Source organism: Medicago truncatula, chromosome 2 (assembly GCF_003473485.1).
Source record: "Medicago truncatula cultivar Jemalong A17 chromosome 2, MtrunA17r5.0-ANR, whole genome shotgun sequence".
NCBI lineage: Eukaryota > Viridiplantae > Streptophyta > Magnoliopsida > Fabales > Fabaceae > Medicago > Medicago truncatula.
The window spans coordinates 50,456,149-50,477,014 of NC_053043.1; the positions used below are offsets into that span (position 1 = coordinate 50,456,149).

The window sequence follows — 20,866 nt, forward strand, 5'->3', positions numbered from 1 at the left end:
ATAGAGGTTGGAACAGGGTTCCCACAACAACATTTGGTTATTTGATGTGGCTGGCAATTTGTGTTTGTTCCTTTTATTGAGAGAAAAATATTTCTTAAAGACTGTTTGAAATTTTGAATTGCTAACGGAGAATAAAATGAAAATTCAAAGCTAACTTATCATCTTTTTCTCCCATAAACATGTACTTACTCATGTGACATAGGACAAAAAATGGGACAAGTTTTGGCCTCAAAATGATGAAGTATATGTTTGGTGAATGGAAAAATCACGATACAAAGTCAGGAGAAGCTACAAATGGTATTTTTACAATTTCACAGTGAAGAGAGTCTAAGCAGAAAAAGAATAATATGGAAGAGAGAGGAAGAAGATGGAAACATCAAGGATTTTTAATTTTAAACTTTGTAATTTAGTGATTTTTAATTTCATCCCTATGTAATTTTTCGTTTTTGATTTTGGTCCCTGTAATCTTTCTTGGAAGGACACATAAGCCTGTTTTGCAACGCCAAACAATGCCACGTCAGCCACCGTTAGACACATCAGCGTTTTTTTAACAGAAGTTAACGTTAGGGACTAAAACCAAAAAGTTAACAACTTACAAGGTTTGTTTTAGAACAAAAAAAGATACAGAGACGAAAACAAAAAACACGCAAACTTACAGAAACCTTTTACATATTTAAGCCTTTCGAATTTAAAATTTGGAAGCTATATTGTGAGTTAGTGATAATAAGAGACCAAAAATGCATTCATGACTTCTAGAAATCTCCTGTTCTTATGGTTTTGAAGTAAAAGTTCATTAGAAATGAGACAATAATTATCCAATAGCTTTATTCACAAATTAAAAACAATCATCCGTGTTGAGAAAGAATAGTTGAACCCAACACATAGAATAATAAAAAATGAGAGAAATATTTTTTTTAACAAAAATTGATTACAAAGTGCGTAAAATACACTTTGTGTAGTCATTCTAATTTCTATGATAGCTAATATTACAATCTAGCAAATCTCTGACTATATCTAACAATCCCAAAAGTTCCTCTAGAGCATCCATTTGAGGTGATTATTACATCTAAATAAAGAGCATATCGGTCACAATTTCTAGGGGCCAAGTTTCACAATACAGCCATGAGCCAACATGCATATTATTTGATTAATTTCCATGTTGTTTTTTCATGGAAATCATTCCATATTGAACCTAACAAGATTGAGATCGTGATATGCTTCGGTTGTTGTGACTTATTCAAGCACAAACACACATCTTAACAATCAATGTTCATCACACAGATAACTAACCAAATCAAGTGGTGAAAGTCTAATGTAATGATTTTTATATAATTTTTTTTATGAACATGTGGCCATAGTTTATTCATTATGACCCTTTGGCCATAGAGTTAAGTGACCATCATTTCAATAATTCATAATTGAAATTATGATTTGTTTCTTCGTTGAATTAAATTGCATTGCATGTTAAATTGTTATTGGTTTTGTATGTAGTATTTATGTTTCTTGTTTGATTTTTCTTTGAACGTGTAAAACCTTACACTTTTTGTGATGACTCTCTATTTATGTATGTATGAATGCAGATATGAAGAGCTTTAAAACACCTTTCAAGGGTATTGTAGATGATTTTAGGGGAAGAGCAGTACACTATAAAGATGATTGGATTTCTGGTCTCACTTCTGGAACCGGGTAAGCTTCTTTTATATATAAATTTATTCATGTTTGTATGTATGTATATATGTATGTATGTATTTTTCACCAAAAAAATTCATGCATGTGTGTTCATGGTTTGAAATTGTCAGTTACTTTGAGAATTTTAATATTGCGACGTTGGCAAATGCAGTTGATACGGCCACAGTTGCCGTTGTAGAGACGTTTAAAACCTCTACACTGCCGCCACAATGCAATTGCAGACCGTGATTTAGAACTATGTGTATAATCATGTAATGTAATGTAACGATAATAATATTAATGTAATGACAGGATATTGGCACCGACTATGTATATTTTCTTTGCTTCTGCTCTACCTGTTATTGCCTTCGGCGCGCAGCTCAGTAGGGAAACAGGTTGGTTCATTCTTTCTTGATCATTATGTCCTTTCACTCTGACCTAATGCACTCACTCTATGCATAACTTTTGGTATTAAGATTGAACAATTTCTTGCTTGTATTTTGTAGATGGAAGCTTAAGCACTGTGGAAACACTGGCTTCTACAGCCATTTGTGGAATCATACACTCCATTTTTGGTGGACAACCTCTCCTAATACTAGGAGTGGCAGAACCCACTATCCTTATGTACACATATTTGTACAATTATGCCAAAAATAAGGAAGGTTTGGGAAGAGAACTCTTTTTGGCTTGGGTAGGATGGTAAGTATAACATTTCCTACATAACCCAACTTAATTAAGTGCTTATAGCATAACTACTTATGTATAAGCTATTTCTATAACAAAAGATTTTCATATAATTAGCTATAAGTTGTTTTCATAAGCTCTCCCAAGTGCTTATGTAATTAGATAGACTAAATTAAGTCAATCAAAACAGGCTTGAATTTCATGTTTTAATCATTTTCTAATGGATGTTATTAACATTTCAGGGTTTGTGTATGGACTGCTCTATTGCTATTTCTTTTAGCAATATTCAATGCTGCCATTATCATCAACAGATTTACAAGAATTGCTGGCGAGCTTTTTGGCATGTTGATTACAGTCTTATTCATTCAAGAAGCTATCAAGGTTAGTTTCTGATATATTAGTTTGTTTTTGGTGGTATCAACTATCAAATGAAACATGAATTTGGCATAACACATAAGAAAAAGACTTTGATATATTATTGTATTGAATCTTTAGGGAATGGTAAGTGAGTTTGAAGTTCCTAAAGAGGGGGATCCAACATTGGATAAATACCAATTTCATTGGTTGTATGCAAATGGATTGCTAGGAATTATATTCACTTTTTGCCTTCTCTATACTTCTTTGAAAAGCAGAAGAGCAAGGTCATGGTTATATGGAACAGGTTTGTCAAGAAAACTCTTGGTGATAATTTGAGGCTTTGAGCCATCATTAGTGGATTTGGATTCAGCCACATCTTGGACTGCCCATATTTTAATTTCTTTTAAAAATATCGAACTTGAAGTATCGACTGTCCAATTTTGATCCGACAGTCCAGATGTGGCCATCTATATGCAGTCATGAGGTTGCGACTGCACACAACCCGGATCAATCATTACCATGGTTGGAGTAAGGAATCTGACATTGTTTGTTTATTGAGCAGGTTGGTTGAGAAGTTTCATTGCAGACTATGGAGTACCATTCTTGGTAGTGGTGTGGACAGCTTTATCATTTACAGTAGTAGCAAGTAAAGTACCTTCTGGAGTTCCAAGAAGACTCGTTGCACCTTTGGCTTGGGAATCTGCATCATTACATCACTGGACAGTAATCAAAGTAAAACAACTTATAGCTTATTGAAAACCATTGGACTTTATTATATCTTTTGTTTGATAAATATCTTACACATAAGCGCTTTAACTAAGTTGTTTATCCAAACATGACGTAGTTTTGGAAGTTACTGACATAATTTCTACTGCAGGATATGGGGAAGGTTTCTCTGGAACATATTTTTGCTGCTTTTGTTCCAGCCTTAATGGTAGCAGGGCTTTACTTCTTTGACCATAGTGTTGCATCCCAACTGGCGCAACAAAAGGAATTCAATCTCAAGAAATCTTCGGCATATCACTATGACATATTGTTACTAGGTTTCATGGTATATATTTATATTTTGAGTAAATTACACTCCCCTCCCTTCAAAGATGCTTGAATTACACTCCTCTCCCCTCTTAAGTTAAAATATACACTCCCCTCCCCTCTTATTCAAAACATATTAGAAAAAAATTCACCCCCCCTCCCCTAAGAGAAGCTTGAATTACATCTCCCTCCCCTCTTATGTTAAAATCTACACTTTACTCCCTCAATATTCTTTTTTATTATTTCTAATAATCTAGCAAAAAATAATAATTTAACACACTTAAAAAAAATATTATTGCTGGTCTATTTTAATATAATAAAAAATTGAATACATATTTTTCGCTATTTTTTATTCACAATTTCATTAACATGTAGTTTTAAACTCTATTATAAAACATGAAACAACCCAAAACAAAATTAAAATATGTGAAAAATTACTAAAATCATTAAAACATGATTATTTAAAAGTTAATTTTATACTCTAATTTATAAAATCAATAGCAATATATTTAAATTTAATTATCATGACATTTAAACTATAAAGAAATGAATTAATTTTTCTTAAATGATGATTCAAAATTAATATATATATATATATATATATATATATATATATATATATATATTATAAGAATATTTATTTATGTTCAAATAGATTAAAGTGTAGTGCATATTTAATTATTAAGGGAGAAGTTTGTAATTCAAGCATCTTATAAGAGAGGGGAGTATAAATTATAACATAAAAAAAATATTGAGAGAGTAAAGTGTATATTTTAACTTAAGAGGGGAGTGTAATTCAAGCATCTTTGAGGGGAGGGGAGTGTAATTTACTCTTATATTTTATATATGATATCTTGTATGGAGTTGTTTAATTGTCACTCACATTAATGATACCAACCGAACTAATGCTTTTCTTTGAATCAAACTTTTAGACTTTGCTTTGTGGACTAATTGGTTTGCCTCCTTCAAATGGAGTTCTGCCTCAATCCCCTATGCACACCAAGAGTCTGGCTGTTCTCAAGAAACAGGTGTGTAAATGAGTATCGATACTTGTAATTTTGTATTGAGTAACAAGATTGAATTTGATAGCAAGGGTTTGTTTGGATTGACTTATTTGAGCTTATATATTGGTATAAGCACTTGTGAGACAGTTTGAGAGAGATTATGAAAACAAGTTATGACATACAAATAAGTTGTTTTCTGCTTACTTTCATAAGCTCTCAAGGTTACATGGTATTTGAAAATAATCTGACTTCATCTTTTTTTTTTAGATAAAATTTATATGATAAGTGATTATGTTGTAAACTCTTAATTAAGTTGTTTATATACACAAAGCCTGAATATGGTGATTCATTTTCCTTTGAATGGTAGTTGATCCGGAGAAAGATGGTTAAAAGTGCCAAGGAAAGCATATGGAAGAAAGCTAGCAACTCTGAAATATATGGAATGATGCAAGCATTGTGTATAGAAATGGATAATGATCCTAATGTAAGCCTACGCCTTCTGATCCTCTTATCCTTTTGCCAATAAATATATTCAGCAATTGTTTTATGTTTTTTATTATATGTTCATATTATATTCTGATCTTTGCCCTGTCCTATAAAATTCTTGCTCCGAACCTGCTATCATGGAGATCAAACACGACACGAATAATAACTAAATTACTAATTGTTCCTGAACATGGTTCTGCAGAATCATTCAGTGGTAAAAGAACTAGAGGATTTGAAAGATTTTGTCCTAAATGGTGAAGATAAAGGAGACAACAATAAGAGCACATTTGATCCTGAGAAACACATTGATACATATTTGCCTGTAAGAGTAAAGGAGCAAAGAGTGAGCAACCTTTTACAATCACTCTTTGTTGGAGTAGCAGTGTTTGCTATGCCTGCCATAAAAATGATACCAACTTCAGTTTTGTGGGGATACTTTGCTTACATGGCTATTGATAGTCTTCCAGGGAATCAGTTTTGGGAAAGGATATTGCTTCTTTTTGTAAGACCTAGTAGATGGTACAAGTAAGTGAAAGTTACTTTGATTTCACCATTTTAACAAAATAGACATGAAGCATTGAAATAGACACAAACACCGAACACGACATTCACACATCGGATACCGGACACATCTTTATTCTGAAGTGTCGGTTGTCATTGATTTCTGGTTCTAAAGCCAAACCTATCCTTGCAGGTTGTTGGAAGGTGATCATGCTTCCTTTGTTGAGTCAGTACCATTCAAACATATAGTATTGTTTACACTCTTCCAATGTGTGTATTTCTTGGTTTGTTTTGGAGTGACATGGATTCCAATTGCTGGAATGTTGTTCCCTTTGCCATTCTTTTTGCTGATCACATTGAGGCAATATATACTCCCCAAGCTGTTCAGTCCAAACCATCTTATGGAACTAGATGCAGCTGAGTATGAAGAAATACCTGGTGCTCCAAGACTAAGTTTCAATATATCCTACAAAGTATGCTATGCTTAATTTTATCATTTTTTTTATTTGCTTTGTCTGCAGTCACGATTTCACGCTCACGAAGTCAACACATTGGTAGCCATTAAATCGAGATCGCACGTTGCAGATTTCAAGCTCGATATTTTAGAGTGAAAAAAAATCAAAACCTGCTTGCTTTCTACACCGTTCGAACCCGATCCAAGGACTACCGATGTGTTGACTTCATGAATGTGTGGGATTGTGATTGCATGCAATCCGAAGCCTTTTCAATATGTTATTTCATCTCAATTATGTTTTACACAATAACCTAGGATATTAAAGAGTTCTTTACTTTTGTAACAGGAGGTTGAATCACCTAAAGTTGGATCAAAGGAAATAGGTAATGCTGAAATATTAGATGAGTTAACCACTAACAGAGGGGAGTTGAAGGTCAGAACTATGAGCTTTAGTGAGGAAAGAAATAATCAGGTAACCATAATTCAAATGTTGTTTCTTTGGATGAATTTGAGTCAAATAGTTTTATTCTTTCTCTAAAGAGATGCATCGTTTTTAATGATGAGTTTTTGCAGGTTTATCCTCATAAACTTGATTCAAACTAGAATGTGATATTACATGGTAACCGTGACTGTCCAATCCCATGCAACTAATAGAGTTTCCTCCTCTTAAAGAAGCAAAAATATACATCCATGAAGATCAAGTGTTGCAATATAAATTTTCTACGTGATGTTAGTGGAATTTGTAAGTAACATTAGAATATAAGTAGTGAAAAGTTGGTACTCTAGTTACATATATATTATTCCCTATGTGATGCTTCCATAAAATTTTGTTAATAGATCTAGAAGTGTTAAATGAGCCTAGTCCGAACTAAATTGTGGGTTGGCTAAACAAAAAATTTGCTTTTAATAATTTTAATCTAACCTGTCCTTGATATTGATGGATTGGACCAACCATGGGATAAAAAAGTATATACTTAATTGCAGTTTTTGTCTTCTTATTTTTCTAAATCCGAGATTTCGATCTTCCATTTTCTAATCTACAATTTTGATTGTGATTAACTTTGTTAGTCATTAAATTTTTGTTTGTCGATCAATTTGGTCCTTAAATTATTCGAAATAGTTTTAGAGCCTCTCAATTTACTTAACTTGCATCAAATAAGTCCCCTTCATCAAATTTTATGATTAAACAATTTGCAACATTAGACGTTAATGTGTCATTCCACGTATGCAAGACTATTTTACAAATAAAAAAAAAATCATCAAGATATTCAAACCCAAAAACACATCAATCAACGTTAGTCCATCTTCTTCCACTCAAAAATTTATTTGATGAACTCATTCTATTATGCGCAATGGCTTTTGTTAATAGGCATGAATGAAAATGTGAAGCAACCGTTAATTGTAGGTGAATCAACCCCTACCTAACAAATGAATATCTTCCACTATGCTATTCTTTTTGTTACAATATATGGAATAAATTTACAGAACTTGTCCAATAAATCCTGGGTTGATTCATTATTTCCTTTACATCATCCTTATGAATATGAATGAATACACAACTTGGTGAAGTTAGAATAAGAGACTTCCGATCTTCATTAATCGAACGGTTAAAATATTTTTACCGTGTGAATTCAAGTCCTACAAATGCAGTTTCATGTTGATGACCAAACAAAAAACATTTTTTAGATGACTCCTTAATGCAGAATGACCTTTGATGAGAAGGATGTGTACTTACAATATCGACTTGGTTCATTGTTTCTGACCCTGACGGTGTTATAATTAATGGTGGGTGGGAAGTTTGAGTGCCAGTTTAATGTCCTGAGAGCAGAAAAGTCTCCTCCAGTCATAGTGGATTCTGTCATGGAACCATATTGTTCCTCTGATTCATATTTCAGAAATTGCGGTTGTTGATTAGACAAAGAAATAAATGTGAGTCTTTTTGTTCCTTCAGCTTAGACAAGGTATAAGTATAAGGCATAACTTATCATTTTGAAAAACAGAAGGAATGTTCCTACAAGTATTATATGCATGCATTAAAAAAATCAGCTCACAATCGCATGTCTATGGTGCAGAATAGAGTTTAACAAGTTGATTCTAACATACAATAAAATTCTGTTGGATTCATGTGTCCAATTTGCAAAGCAAAATCTTTGGTCAAATCAATGTGTTGGACAATGGATCAACAAATGCTGGCAATTTTTTATGCTCTATAATTTGATGATTTGTTAAAAATGGTTTCTGTTATCTTATCTGCTAACTATTATTTTGTCTTCCTAACTGAAAGACACAGTAGTCACTACTTTATTTTTAGTAGAGTGTATCATTATGAGATTTCAATATCTTAAAATATGCTCTAGTGTCTGAATTCGTGGATTGGATTATTGATTGTTTATATTAGGTACTAAAAACTGTCTCTTAGGAATGGAGTGATTAATTAGGGGCTGGAGCAGTTTGTCTGTGATTGCGGTGGTGTAGAATCGGTGTTTGCAAGTGTTTGCTATTCAATTTGCAGGTGACTCAACTCAACATATCTACTGCTTTTTTAAAGGGATTGGTTGGCATATCTAGATCAATTCATTGGGTCGTTTTCAAATAGAATGCTTGTGTTTTGAGTATTTGGAAAGCAAGAAATGGAAAACTATTTCATAACAGACCATTTAGGGTACACGTAAGTTGGCTGAGCAGGAGAAATTGAATAGTCTTGATTATAACATAAAATATCTCAATGATGCTTGAATCCAAGTGCTAGTTTGGGGTTTATTTGACTGTGTTTTCTGCTGTCCAAAGTAGCGATACATTTCTGATATGTCGCAGTTTATTCTGGACAGATTTCAGGTCTGTCATAATTGCTTGAGATGTTTTGTGTGGAGATCATTCTTTCTACAGTCTGCCCTGGTTGTCATGCATGAGGCTATTCGTTTGTTTCTTTGCATTGTAATTCTTTTCGCTTCCGTGTTAAGCTGGTTTTGTAGCATCCTTCGTAAGTTAGAGTTTGACGGTTCTATTCTTTCTGCAACTTTGCAGACTGGATATTTTGTTCTAATAAATTTGTTTGCTTCTACATAAATGAAATTATCCTTGAATCCATACGCAACTAGTCTGTAGTGAATGGTGTACTCAGGCTTCGGCATTCACAATTTTCTTTTTTTGCAAGGTGTGTCACACCTGCGTAATTGTTTCTTGCCAGCATGTGAGTACCTGACACCGTCTCACCACTTATACGATAACACAAGCGGCAAGCATTGTCATTGTTGCCATCGATGCCAGTGTCATTGTCGTTGTTGTCACTCCTCTCCGGAGTGAGAATTGGTTGCTGCCACAACCTGAAAACCACCTCAGCAAAATCACCATTTATAATTGGCAGATTGATAGTTAGGTCGAAAATGGAGGCTACGCATCCACACTTTAACCACATGGAGCGTTGTGATGTAAGATCACACTTCCAGTACTACTATCAGAGTCAATAATAGTAACAAATTCATGTAAATTGTTATCTTAAAGATATAGCATGGTTAAAATTTTGAAGAAAAAAAAAATTAAAATTCAAGAGAGTAGCACTCATTTCTGGGATTTGCACGAGAGATGTGTTGTACACTTTAGCATTTTCTTTTTATTATATAGAAGTGCATTTGTTGAGAGGATTATATTGATAGAGATGAAAGTAGGTCGGATTAAGTTAGACTTTGATTTAAATAGGTCTAACTATTTTAAGAGTAATGATTGAAAATTTTATAGGGACTAAAAGTGGAAGGAAAATTTTAGAGGAATTAAAACAAAAAATTGGTATATTTATAGGGACCAAAAACATATTTAACCCTACTTTTTTTAAATAAACTAATAACATATGATTTTGTGAATCTCGCACCATACTTCTTTTCATAAAATGCCATTTTTCTTCTATTGTTGCTGTTGTGGGACTTTTGAGTTTGACATCATTTAAGAGACAAGGTAGACACTTCTCGTTGTAAAGTCAAAAAAAGAAAAACAGCAAGTAAAAGTAAAATTAAATGAGAAATCAAAAATGATTTGATTTCCATGTTCATTTAAGAAGTATTATAAAGCTTTCCTTTCTTCTAAAGAAAGCATCAAACAAAATTCATAAACCCATATATTTTGGATTCGCTCTTCTTTGGAACGGGTTATGGATGTTGATGATAAATGAAACGCTGCGGTGGAAGCTCATCTCGTGTTCAGAATCCTTGTAATGAAAGGCGAATAAAACACAAAATGGTTTATTTGATTGGTGTAGAATTGTGATGAAGATCTGGTACTGCTGGGTTTATAATTGTTGTTGATTTTTTAGACTAAACTAAACCCTAATCCTGTTTTTATAGGTACCGAGATTTTTTTGTTTATTTTCTCACCCTGTTTTATGTATTTCAACTTCTTTTCTTTTTATTATTTTATTTTCTTTCTTTGCTTGGATTATGGTTTTATATTCCTTGCTAGCTCATTTTTTAATTTGCAAATTTGTGCAATATAAGACAAATGTATATTCTCTCAAATAAAATAAAAAAGATAAAATTCCCGTGAGCTTAGCTCAGTTGGTAGGGATATTGCATATTATATGCAGGAGCCGGGGTTCGAACCCCGGACACTCCACTTCTCCACAATTAAATTGTGTGAGCTCTAGCCACTAGGCTACTTGACCAAAAAATAAATAAATAAATAAAAAAGACAAATGTGTATGTTACCGATACATATTATTTTTACTCTTTTTTTATTTATCTATCTATGTTTGTAAATTTTTTTATGGTTTGATTTCTTGTGGTAAAAATAATCAAAAATTGGGCTCAATTGGTTAACGGACTTAAAAACAATAACAAGTGATTGAACTCAAATCGTTAATTTATTTAAACATTGTTTGATGAGTATGAGTTATGAATTCTTATTATCAAACCCATTTGATTCCGATACATATAAGTGTGTGTGTTCTTATGCGAAATGAATTGCATTTTGAGGGAGAAAGGAATCTATAAACTACCACACGTTAAGTCATATGTGCTTATGATTTTAATTTGCATATGTGTATTTCAAGGTGAGAAGGAATTGCAGATGATTCAATAGTTTTCTTGGAAGCAATTATAGTAGAGACATCAACCCGTTGCTTAAAAAAAACTACTCCCTTCGTCCCAAATTGTATGTCGCTTTAGGAAAAAAAATTGTCCCAAATTATATGTCGCTTTACAGTACCAATGCAACATTAATGTTACTTTTCCAATTGTAACCTTAACTATTTATTATTATCTCTTCTTTCAATTCTTTCATTTATCTTTCCCATATTATTTATTAAGGATAATTTTGTAAAACAACTCATAATATCTTTTTTTTCACGCAATACTAATTGCATTTCTTAATATGTGTGAAATGCCCAAAACGTCATACAATTTGGGACGGAGGGAGTATAATCAAAAATGCATTTTCATTTAAAATTTTTGTTTAAATAACAATTATTAAAAAAGAAAACGTTTTTTAAATAAAATAATTTTCTAAATTAAACTTAATTTTTTTTTGTAACAACCACTGTTTTTTTATTATTTAAAATTATTTTTCATTATTTAAAATCTTTTTAAATAATAACAGTTTTCTCTAAAAAAAACGTTTTAAAAGAGTAACAGATTCTTGTTAGTAAAGGAGTAAAAGTTTAAAAAAAAAAATAATAGTATTTTGCCTTTTTCTTTTTTTAACATTTTTGTCTAATAAATTGTTTAAGTGTATAAAACATCATCTATTTAAAAGAAGAAAAAAAATACAACTGTTTTGTACTTCACATTAATTCAAACCTTGAAGTTCTACTTAAATTTAAAATAAAAAAAAATCAACAGCTGTAACTTATCTACAAAAATAAATTAACAGATCTAAAAATAACATGCAGCTATATATAACTAAACTTATCATCATAATATAAAGAAAAACATATATTCAATATGCATTTCTTAGAGAAAAAAAAAAAACATACATATTCAACATATACTCTACAAATAAACTTGAAACATATAAAACATATATCTTAAAAATAACAACATAATATCCTAAAACATACATATCCCTGTGTAATTACCAGATTTCATGTGGTTACACACCATGTGTTCCTCAGGAACACGGAGAGAACAAGAATACCAACATCAGCAACAAAGAGTGCGATTTGAACATCTAAGGTAAAAGTGGGTTGAAAACCAGTGTCTATTAGGTTAATCTGTCAGGACAATATGCATTATAACCAAACCAAAAACTATATATATATATATATATATATATATATATATATATATATATATATAATTAAGGACCAAATTATACCGTCACCGTCTCAAAATAGTTGTTCAATTTCAGGTTTACATGGGTATTTATGAATGATTGATAGTGTTTTTCAATAGTAGTAAAATATGTGTCATTTACTAAATCACTCTTATTAAGAATAGTTAGTGGAATAATTATAGAGGATTGTAACGCAATAAATAAAAGAATGTTTATGGGAAAAAAGATAACAAATGTTGCATTGATATTGTAAAATGGTCAAATAATTTGAGATAACTTTTTATAAAAAAAAGAGCAAATAAAAAAATAGAAATACTTTAATTTATATCAAGTTGTTAATGATAGTAAGCCAAATTAGAGACTTGTTTTAGTCACTGGTTTAAGTTGTTCTTAATTTGACTTACTGTCAAGTTAGTGTAATGACAAAAACACACACATTATAAATTGAAAACAGCAACTCAACACACAAACACACACATTCATTATATTAGGAGTATATCTTTAATATCTCAAATCAGTTGCTCCTGTGCAAGGTATGTGTCATCAGTTGCTCCTCTGCAAGGTATGTGTCAACCTTCGTTGTTCCTGATGAGAGAGTTGGATGTAATCCCTCACACCCCTTGTTCTTATCTAACTCTTTTCGTGTTCCACAAGAATCGATAGATCTTCGATCCTACACGAGTATAAAGCTTTCATTTCTTCAAAAGAAAGCATTAAACAAAATCCAGAAATCCATACATTCCGGATTCGTTCTTCTTTTGAACGGATAATGGATGTTGGTGATGAATGAACGGTGGATGAAATGCAACATGGTTTATTGATTGGTGTAGATTTGTGATGAAGATTTGGTGTTGTTGAGTTTATAACTGTTGTTGCATTTTTTTACTAGGCTAAACCTTATTCCCTTTTTATAGGTACCCAGATTTTTTTGTTTATTTCTCACCTTGTTTTTTGTATTTCAACTTCTTTTCTTTTTATTATTTTCTTTTCTTTCTTTGCTTCGATTATGGTTTTCATCTATTTAAAAGAAAAAAATACAACTATTTTATACTTCACAGTAATTCAAACTTTGAAGTTCTACTTAAATTTTAAAAAAAGTTTAACAATTGTAACATATCTACAAAAAATAAATTAACAGATCTAAAAATAACATACAACGATATAAACAATTATAGAATATAAATATATAATTAAACATATCATCATAATATAAAGAAAAACATATATTCAACATGCATTTAAAAAAAATAAAAACATACATATTCAACGTATACTATATACATATAAACTTGAAATATATAATAACATACTACTTCCGGTCCTATTTATAAGAGAAATTTAGGTCAACAAAAGTGAATGTATTTGGACTGAATTTTTAACTAGATACATCAACTTTTGTTGACCCAAAATTCTCTTATAAATAGGACCGGAGGGAGTATATCCTAAAACTTACATATTCATGTGTAATTATCAGATTTCTTGTGGTTACACACCGTGCGTTCCTCAGGAACACTGGAGAGAACAAGAATACCAGCATCAACAACAGAGAATGCGATTTAAATATCTAAGGTAAATGTGGGTTGGAAACCGGTGTCTATCAGGTTAATCTGTAAAGACAATATGCATTATAACTAAATCAAGACAATATGTGGGTTGAGACCAAATTTAGGATCAAATTATACCGTTACCGTCTCAAAATAGTTGTTTAATTTGACTTTTACATGGGTTTTTAGGAAAGATTAATAGTATTTTTCAATAGTAGTAAAATATATATCATTTACTAAATCACTCTTATTAATAATAGTTAGTTGAATAATTATAGAGGATTGAAATGCAATAAATAAAATAATGTTTATGAAAAAAAAAACAAATGTTGCATTAATATTGTAAAATGGTCAAATAATTTGAGATAACTTTCTTTTAAAAAGAGGACACATAAAAAAAGAGAAATACTTTAACTTATATCAAGTTGTTAATGATAGTAAGCCAAATTAGAGACCTATATTAATCCCTGATTTTTTTTGGTTACAACATGATAATAATAAAAAAAAAAAAAAAAAAAAAACAACCCAGCACATAAGTTGTTTTTAATATGACTTACTATCAAGTTAGTGTATTGATAAAAATGACAAAAACACACACATTAAAAATTGAAAACAACAACCCAGCACACAAACACACACATTCATTATATTAGGAGTATATCATTACTACCTCAAATTCGTTGCTCGTGTACAAGGTATGTGTCAACCTTAGTTGTTCATGATGATAGGGTTGGATGTAATCCCTCACACCTTGGTTCCTATCTCACTCTTTTCCTTTTCCACTAAAAGTTCATGAAATGTTTGTAGCCGTCATTAAGAATAATCCTCTGCTATTAAGTCCTGCCCAATCAACTATCTTCATCATGTTTTGTAACTCTTTGACGCCACCAAATTGCTTCAGTAAATGTGGAGGGAATGATTTCACCATGTATTGTAGATTCCTACTTCAAGATAGCTTACTGAACTCCTTTGCAATACGCTTGTACTCTTCCATCAACTCCAACATTTCCCTACTAGACAACCAGAACCTCGTGCTATTTGCATCATATGTGATTCATTCATGATATTTGGGTTCGAACCGTCTAATTATGAAACATTAACAATTAAGTTTGAAATGTGAAGATATATTATATATTATTTCATTGAGAGCAAAAATATTGTATGCATAAGGTTGACATCTTCAACTATCAATTCATTATGCATACCTTCATTTGTCATTGAATCCATCATTGTCATGTAATTAACGCTTAAGTTTTGCCGAGCTTTCTTTCTCATGGAAGCATAGAAACGAACTATTTTCTTTAGAGTTGAAACAAACGCACCTAATATCTCTGACTTTAATCTCTTTGAATTGCTGACTTTAGATGAGGTAGATTTTACAAACACAATAATTTTAGAGTGGTTTAATACTAAATTTCCAAATTCTTTCAAATGATACAGATATATTTTACATATATTGTAGTATTGAAACAACTGGGGTAGTTCAAATTTTGGGGTAACAAATAAGCAATACACTTGCATCTGTGACTTCGATACTTGTTAAATTCATTTGTTTATAGTTGCAAAAATTGAAAGTAGATATAATAGTTATCCTGGTAGTAACACTTACGTGCTAAGAGAACCACCACCTAAGATAATATTCCTAAGAATACTATTACCATGAATATCATTTCCTGGATCAACATTTTAAATTTATTTACTAAAGATATGTAAGAAGCTTTAATGCTTGGGATGCAATTATTCAATATCAAACAAAATTCTTCCTAAGGTATATACTAAATTCTGAGACATGAAAACATTGTATACTATATGACCTTCAGGAAAGCACGTCAATTCTCCTAGAAGAAAATCTTTAGATTGCTTCTCCTACAAGTGACCAAGATGGAGGGGAGAGGAATTGTTTAGCTGAGAGAGTTTTTGCTAAAAGTGGTGGCGTTGAGTTGGAAAGTCCTCTTGCACCGAAGGCCACCTTGTCGTGTGAGACCGTGGAGGAATCGGTAAATCACCTTTTTCTTCATTGTCGAGACGCAATGTCTATTTGCGCTAGTTTAATGAGGTGGTTGGGAGATTTAATAATTTAGAGATTATTTTTTTTTTTTTTTATAGATTTTAAAATAAATTAGAATTTATGATTTTTGTAATAAAAATCACTCTTTTTAAAAAAAAAAAAATAATTAAGTTTTATTGAATACAACTCTTTTGTCACAACATTGTCTCACTTTTTTACCCTTTATATTTTCTAGGATACGCATCTGTAAAGTATCTTATAAGTATTATAATGTATCTGTGGAGTATCCGATAAAATATATTTTAAAAATTAAAATAATTAATTCTATAAAGATACCAAAACTAACAAACTTCTAGATAAGGGGACAAATATAAGAAATAGTACTAAAATAAAGTAATTAAAATTGCATTAAAACCTTATTTTTATTGCATTTGGATGAATAAATCTAAAAATAGTGTTTTTCTCTCCTTGATTGGTAGATCCCAACATAAGTAATTTCCGCTTCAAAAAGAGATAAAAATATAATTTTTTGAGATTCATCGTTCTGATCACGAGAGAAAATTTGTTTTTACTCGTATGAAAATTGTGGTAATGAGAGAGTAAAAATATGACCTAAAAATACTTCATCCGTTTCAAATTAGGCATCCTTTTGAGTTTTACACGATAATTAAGAATGAAATTAGATTTCAAAGAATTCTCGTAGGGTCTGTTTGGAATAGATGAAAGATAAAGGAATGAAAGGATAGAGAAAGAAAGTGAGTGGATACAGAGACTTTCCACTGTTTGGCAGCACTTCAAAAAGAAGAGGAAAGAAAGTTTTGAGATGAGACCCACGCTCAAAACCTTTATGCACCTCCATGGACAGAAACATGGAGAAGGCACCAACTTTATGACAAAAAAGTCCAAAATAACCCTAATATAATATATTATAGCATCGTGCCAAGCATATTAACGTTTTGCATTAGATCTTTGTACAAGCATGCTAGGCAAGTTAAGATTTTGACATATACTATACACATTTCTTCTCCCAACTTAAAATAAATACTTAAATTGTTATATCTAAATGAAAATATATTTATATGTATAGATATAATATTAAATTTAAAATGAAATATGTAGTTAACAAATTTCAGGATGTAATTGTCCTTTTACAAATATACACATCATTCATTCCTTCCACTTTATATTCACTTTCACTCATACCAAACCACTAAAACAATCATTTCACTTTCCACTCTCGATCTTTCCTTTTACAATCTTTCCTCTTACATTCTTTCCTTGAACTTTCTTTTGCCAGCCAAGCAAAGTCGTAGTTCATTAATATAGGACGAGATCATATTACACAAACTTTCATGAGTGTGTGTTGTATAACTTAACTGGTGTGAATTAAAAGATAAGAAGTTTGAGATCCATGAATCAAATCCAAACAAAAAAAGAAAAACAGGTCTTACAATTAGGGTTGGGAATAGGCCAGGTCGGCCTACAGGGGCTTACGGCCTGGCCTGGCCTGGCCTGTTTAGTAGATAGGCCTAGGCTTAGGCTTTTTAGAAAGCCTGTTTAGTTAAATAGGCCAAGCTTAGGCTTCAAAAAAAGACTGTTAAGCCTAATAGGCCGCCCTATTAATACTTATTTATTAAAAAATATTTTTTTTTATATTAAAATAATTGTATATATTAAAAATATAAACATATTTTTCTCTATCTATTAGTCCCTTAATAGATTTGTTGTTATAGGCTTTTATGTAGGCTTTAATCTAGTTGAAATTTACTTGTAGTAAAATATGCTTTTAAGTAGGCTTTAAGACATGTTTAACCTATTTAGTAGGCCAAATGAACTATTTGATGGCCTTAATGTGAAGTAGGCCTGTACAGGGGCGGATGGTAGTACAAGGGAGGGGTAGCCCTTGCTACCCCAATTTTTTTTTTTTCTTAGCGAGTAGGTATATTTTTATATTTAGCTACCCCTAATAATATATATTTAGCTACCCAAGTTTAATTTTAGATGAAATAATTTTTTCTATCTTTATTTAACTTTCGGTCGAACTTCAAATTATTTGATAATAATGTATAAGAATCGAAAGATTAACACCCAAAAGAGATAAATAATAAATAATAATAATATTTCGTTTATTTAACAAATAAAGTAATACAATTGTAGGCCCACACGCTCTCAGCCCACCAGCACCACACACTTTATAGCTATGTTTGTATTGGTTTGATACTTCCCGTCTCAATAACAACAATAAAGAAACCTTTTTCAACAATAAAAATGATCAAGACAATAGTCATAGACAAATTAAATGTACAATGAGTTTCTTGCAAATAACCTATTTATTTACATTTGAAAAGACTAAGATTTGTTAATTTTAATCCTTAATTTTTTATTAGAGATTAAATTCAAGACTAAAAACACTTTTTTTTTTTTTAAAAATTTAAAATACAAAGACAAAAATTGAATAATTTTTTTAACCCTAAATTATAATTTATAGGACTAAAAATATATTTTATTCTTAAATTTAATATGTTTGTTTTTTTAAAAAAATCTTCTTTATAGTTGGCCCCTGCATAAATTTTTTGCGAGCTTCGCTGCTGGGCCTGTAAGTAGGCTTTCAGGCCAGTCCAGGCTTTTAAATAGGCTAGGCCAGACCTAGAAAAACGGCCTATGATAGGCCATAGGCCAGGCCCAGGCTTATGATTTATTTCGTAGGCCAGGCTCAGGCCTATCAAAGCCTGGCCTGACCTGGCCTATTCCCACCCCTACTTACAATACATTTGTCATTAAAAAAGGCTTTCCGCACTGCCTAGTATTAATATAAGCCTAATATATTATTTTAACATAAATTCTAATTTAAAATTCTTGTTTTTTTTTTCTTTCTTTAATTCACATTATTTCTTATATTTAATTATATCCTTAAGACTTAGTTTTATATTATACATGACTCCCTTGGTGCCTTAGATACGCAAAGGTGGTATTGAGTATGGGCACGAGGGACGACCATTCAAGATACCATTTTCTTGAGCAATAGAAATTGTTATTTTCATGTAGTAGTTATTACAATATAGATATATTTTTCTTTAATTCACTTTCACTAATTAAATTAAAAATATATTTTTTGTAAACTTTGATTTAAAATGAATCTTTTAGAACAAAATGTACAAGAAAAAATATACTATTTTTTTTTAAGGAACATGAATAAAAATATTCAAAGAATTAAAAGAGCAAAACTTTATCGGTCACAAATAAAAAACAAAAATTAAGGACCGATCCTGTGTACATAGTCATTGTAAGAAAAAGGAATTAGTTACTTTCCCTTGGCATTATTTGCATGGAAGTGTCCATCCTCACAAAATGATCGGTTACTAAAGTGTGATTGGTGAATGATACTTTTCTTTAAAGCTTTAAACAATTTAACTAGTTTCATAAGGAAAAAAACTACAAACAAAGTAATCAAAATTTAACATTAACATGTAGCATTAATTAAAATGTAATTAATATTATCTTTGTGTGTAGCTCAATTGACAAAAACAATGCATTGTTGTATACATAAATCATGTTCGAACTCCAGATACCTCATTTGTTCATCTTAAAATGTGAATATTATATGTTAGGCTACTTGATGCAACTAATTAAATTGGTTCCTTTAGATTTTGTTTTGTACATAATGTTTATTTTAGAGAAATAAAATTTGTACAACCATTTTGTGACAATCTTTTAACAATTTTCTCTCTCATACTCACGTTATAACCATATTCTCTCTCTTCATTTTTCTTTCTATTGTTTTTGAACAATAATAAGAAAGAAAAAAGAGAAAGTTGCCACAAATGATTGTACAAATATCACTACTCTTATTTTAAGTTTCATTTTGGTCCTATTCATTTCAAACGCTACACCATTTTGGTAATTTTGACAAACCTCTTTTTCTCGCAAATTTTTAAGAAGCCTTATTTAACACTACTGAAGTAATCTTATCTGCGATACAATTGGCGAATGTAGTGTATAAACTTTACTAACTTCAAGAGACAACTTGTAACCTCAATCAGAAAGTTATTTCTACGTTTGCAGTGCAAAATTAGGGTTCGTCGTTTCTGTGATTTGGAGAGGTCGATCTTTGACTTGGAGAGGGTTGATCTTCGATTTGGAGAAGGAAGATCTAAGAGAAGATCTGCCATCACAAGGGAACATTATCGGTGCGTTCATTTTAATAATCAACTAAGGTGCGTTTTAATTTTTCTTCATTCTAGAGTGATTTTCAATGGTATCAATTATTCAATGTCATGACTATATTCGTTTCGCTTTGTTGTCATATTATTTAAAAATCAACAATCTTCATGAATGAAATAGTAGACACAAATATTTGTTTCCATATAACAATTTTTTCAATATCACCATGTTTATGGATTGAATAAAATGATATAGCCATATTAGATGTCTTTTCCTTTTGAAAGCGAGATCTAAACTCCTTAAACATAAGTCGTCAGATTAACAATGTCAAATATCATATTCATAGTGAATTAATTTTTATTTATTTTTTATTGTGTTCAAAATTCAACAAATATTCAAATCAAACCCACACAAGAAACGTCGTTGAGAAAGAAAAGGAAAAAAAATCTTGTAGATAAAAAGAAAAGAAAAATATAATAATCAATTAAAATTGTTGCATGATATAGAAAAATAGAAAGGTGATAAAAAATGATAGTATTTTAAAGAAAGTGTAACTAAAAACAGAAAACGTGTATCAGTGAGTTTTCACTTCATTTGAATCTCATTGACCCATCAATCAATCAACCAACAAACTCTCTCGACTGCTGCATTGCATGACTTCACACTTTATTTCTTACTCCGTCCGTACGTTCAAATCAAACCAAAACGT

At 31.0% G+C, this 20,866-nt stretch overlaps 1 protein-coding gene across 2 annotated transcripts; it reads left to right on the forward strand.

The window, feature by feature from the left end:
* The first annotated feature begins 1,193 nt into the window (after nucleotides 1-1,193).
* Nucleotides 1,194-7,152, forward strand: LOC120578276 (boron transporter 4). 2 transcript variants are annotated; one of them, XM_039830924.1, is made up of 14 exons: nucleotides 1,194-1,314; nucleotides 1,581-1,686; nucleotides 1,981-2,063; nucleotides 2,175-2,367; nucleotides 2,595-2,733; nucleotides 2,848-3,013; nucleotides 3,272-3,441; nucleotides 3,587-3,760; nucleotides 4,674-4,769; nucleotides 5,113-5,229; nucleotides 5,434-5,756; nucleotides 5,926-6,205; nucleotides 6,533-6,658; nucleotides 6,760-7,152. In XM_039830924.1, the coding sequence occupies exons 2-14, from the start codon at nucleotides 1,583-1,585 to the stop codon at nucleotides 6,787-6,789; spliced, it is 2,001 nt and encodes a 666-aa protein (XP_039686858.1). In that variant the 5' UTR covers nucleotides 1,194-1,314; nucleotides 1,581-1,582; the 3' UTR covers nucleotides 6,790-7,152. The 2 variants fall into 2 exon arrangements, with proteins under 2 accessions (XP_039686858.1, XP_039686857.1); XM_039830923.1 differs by lacking the exon at nucleotides 1,194-1,314 and having other exon boundaries at nucleotides 1,529-1,686.
* Nucleotides 7,153-20,866: the final 13,714 nt, after the last annotated feature.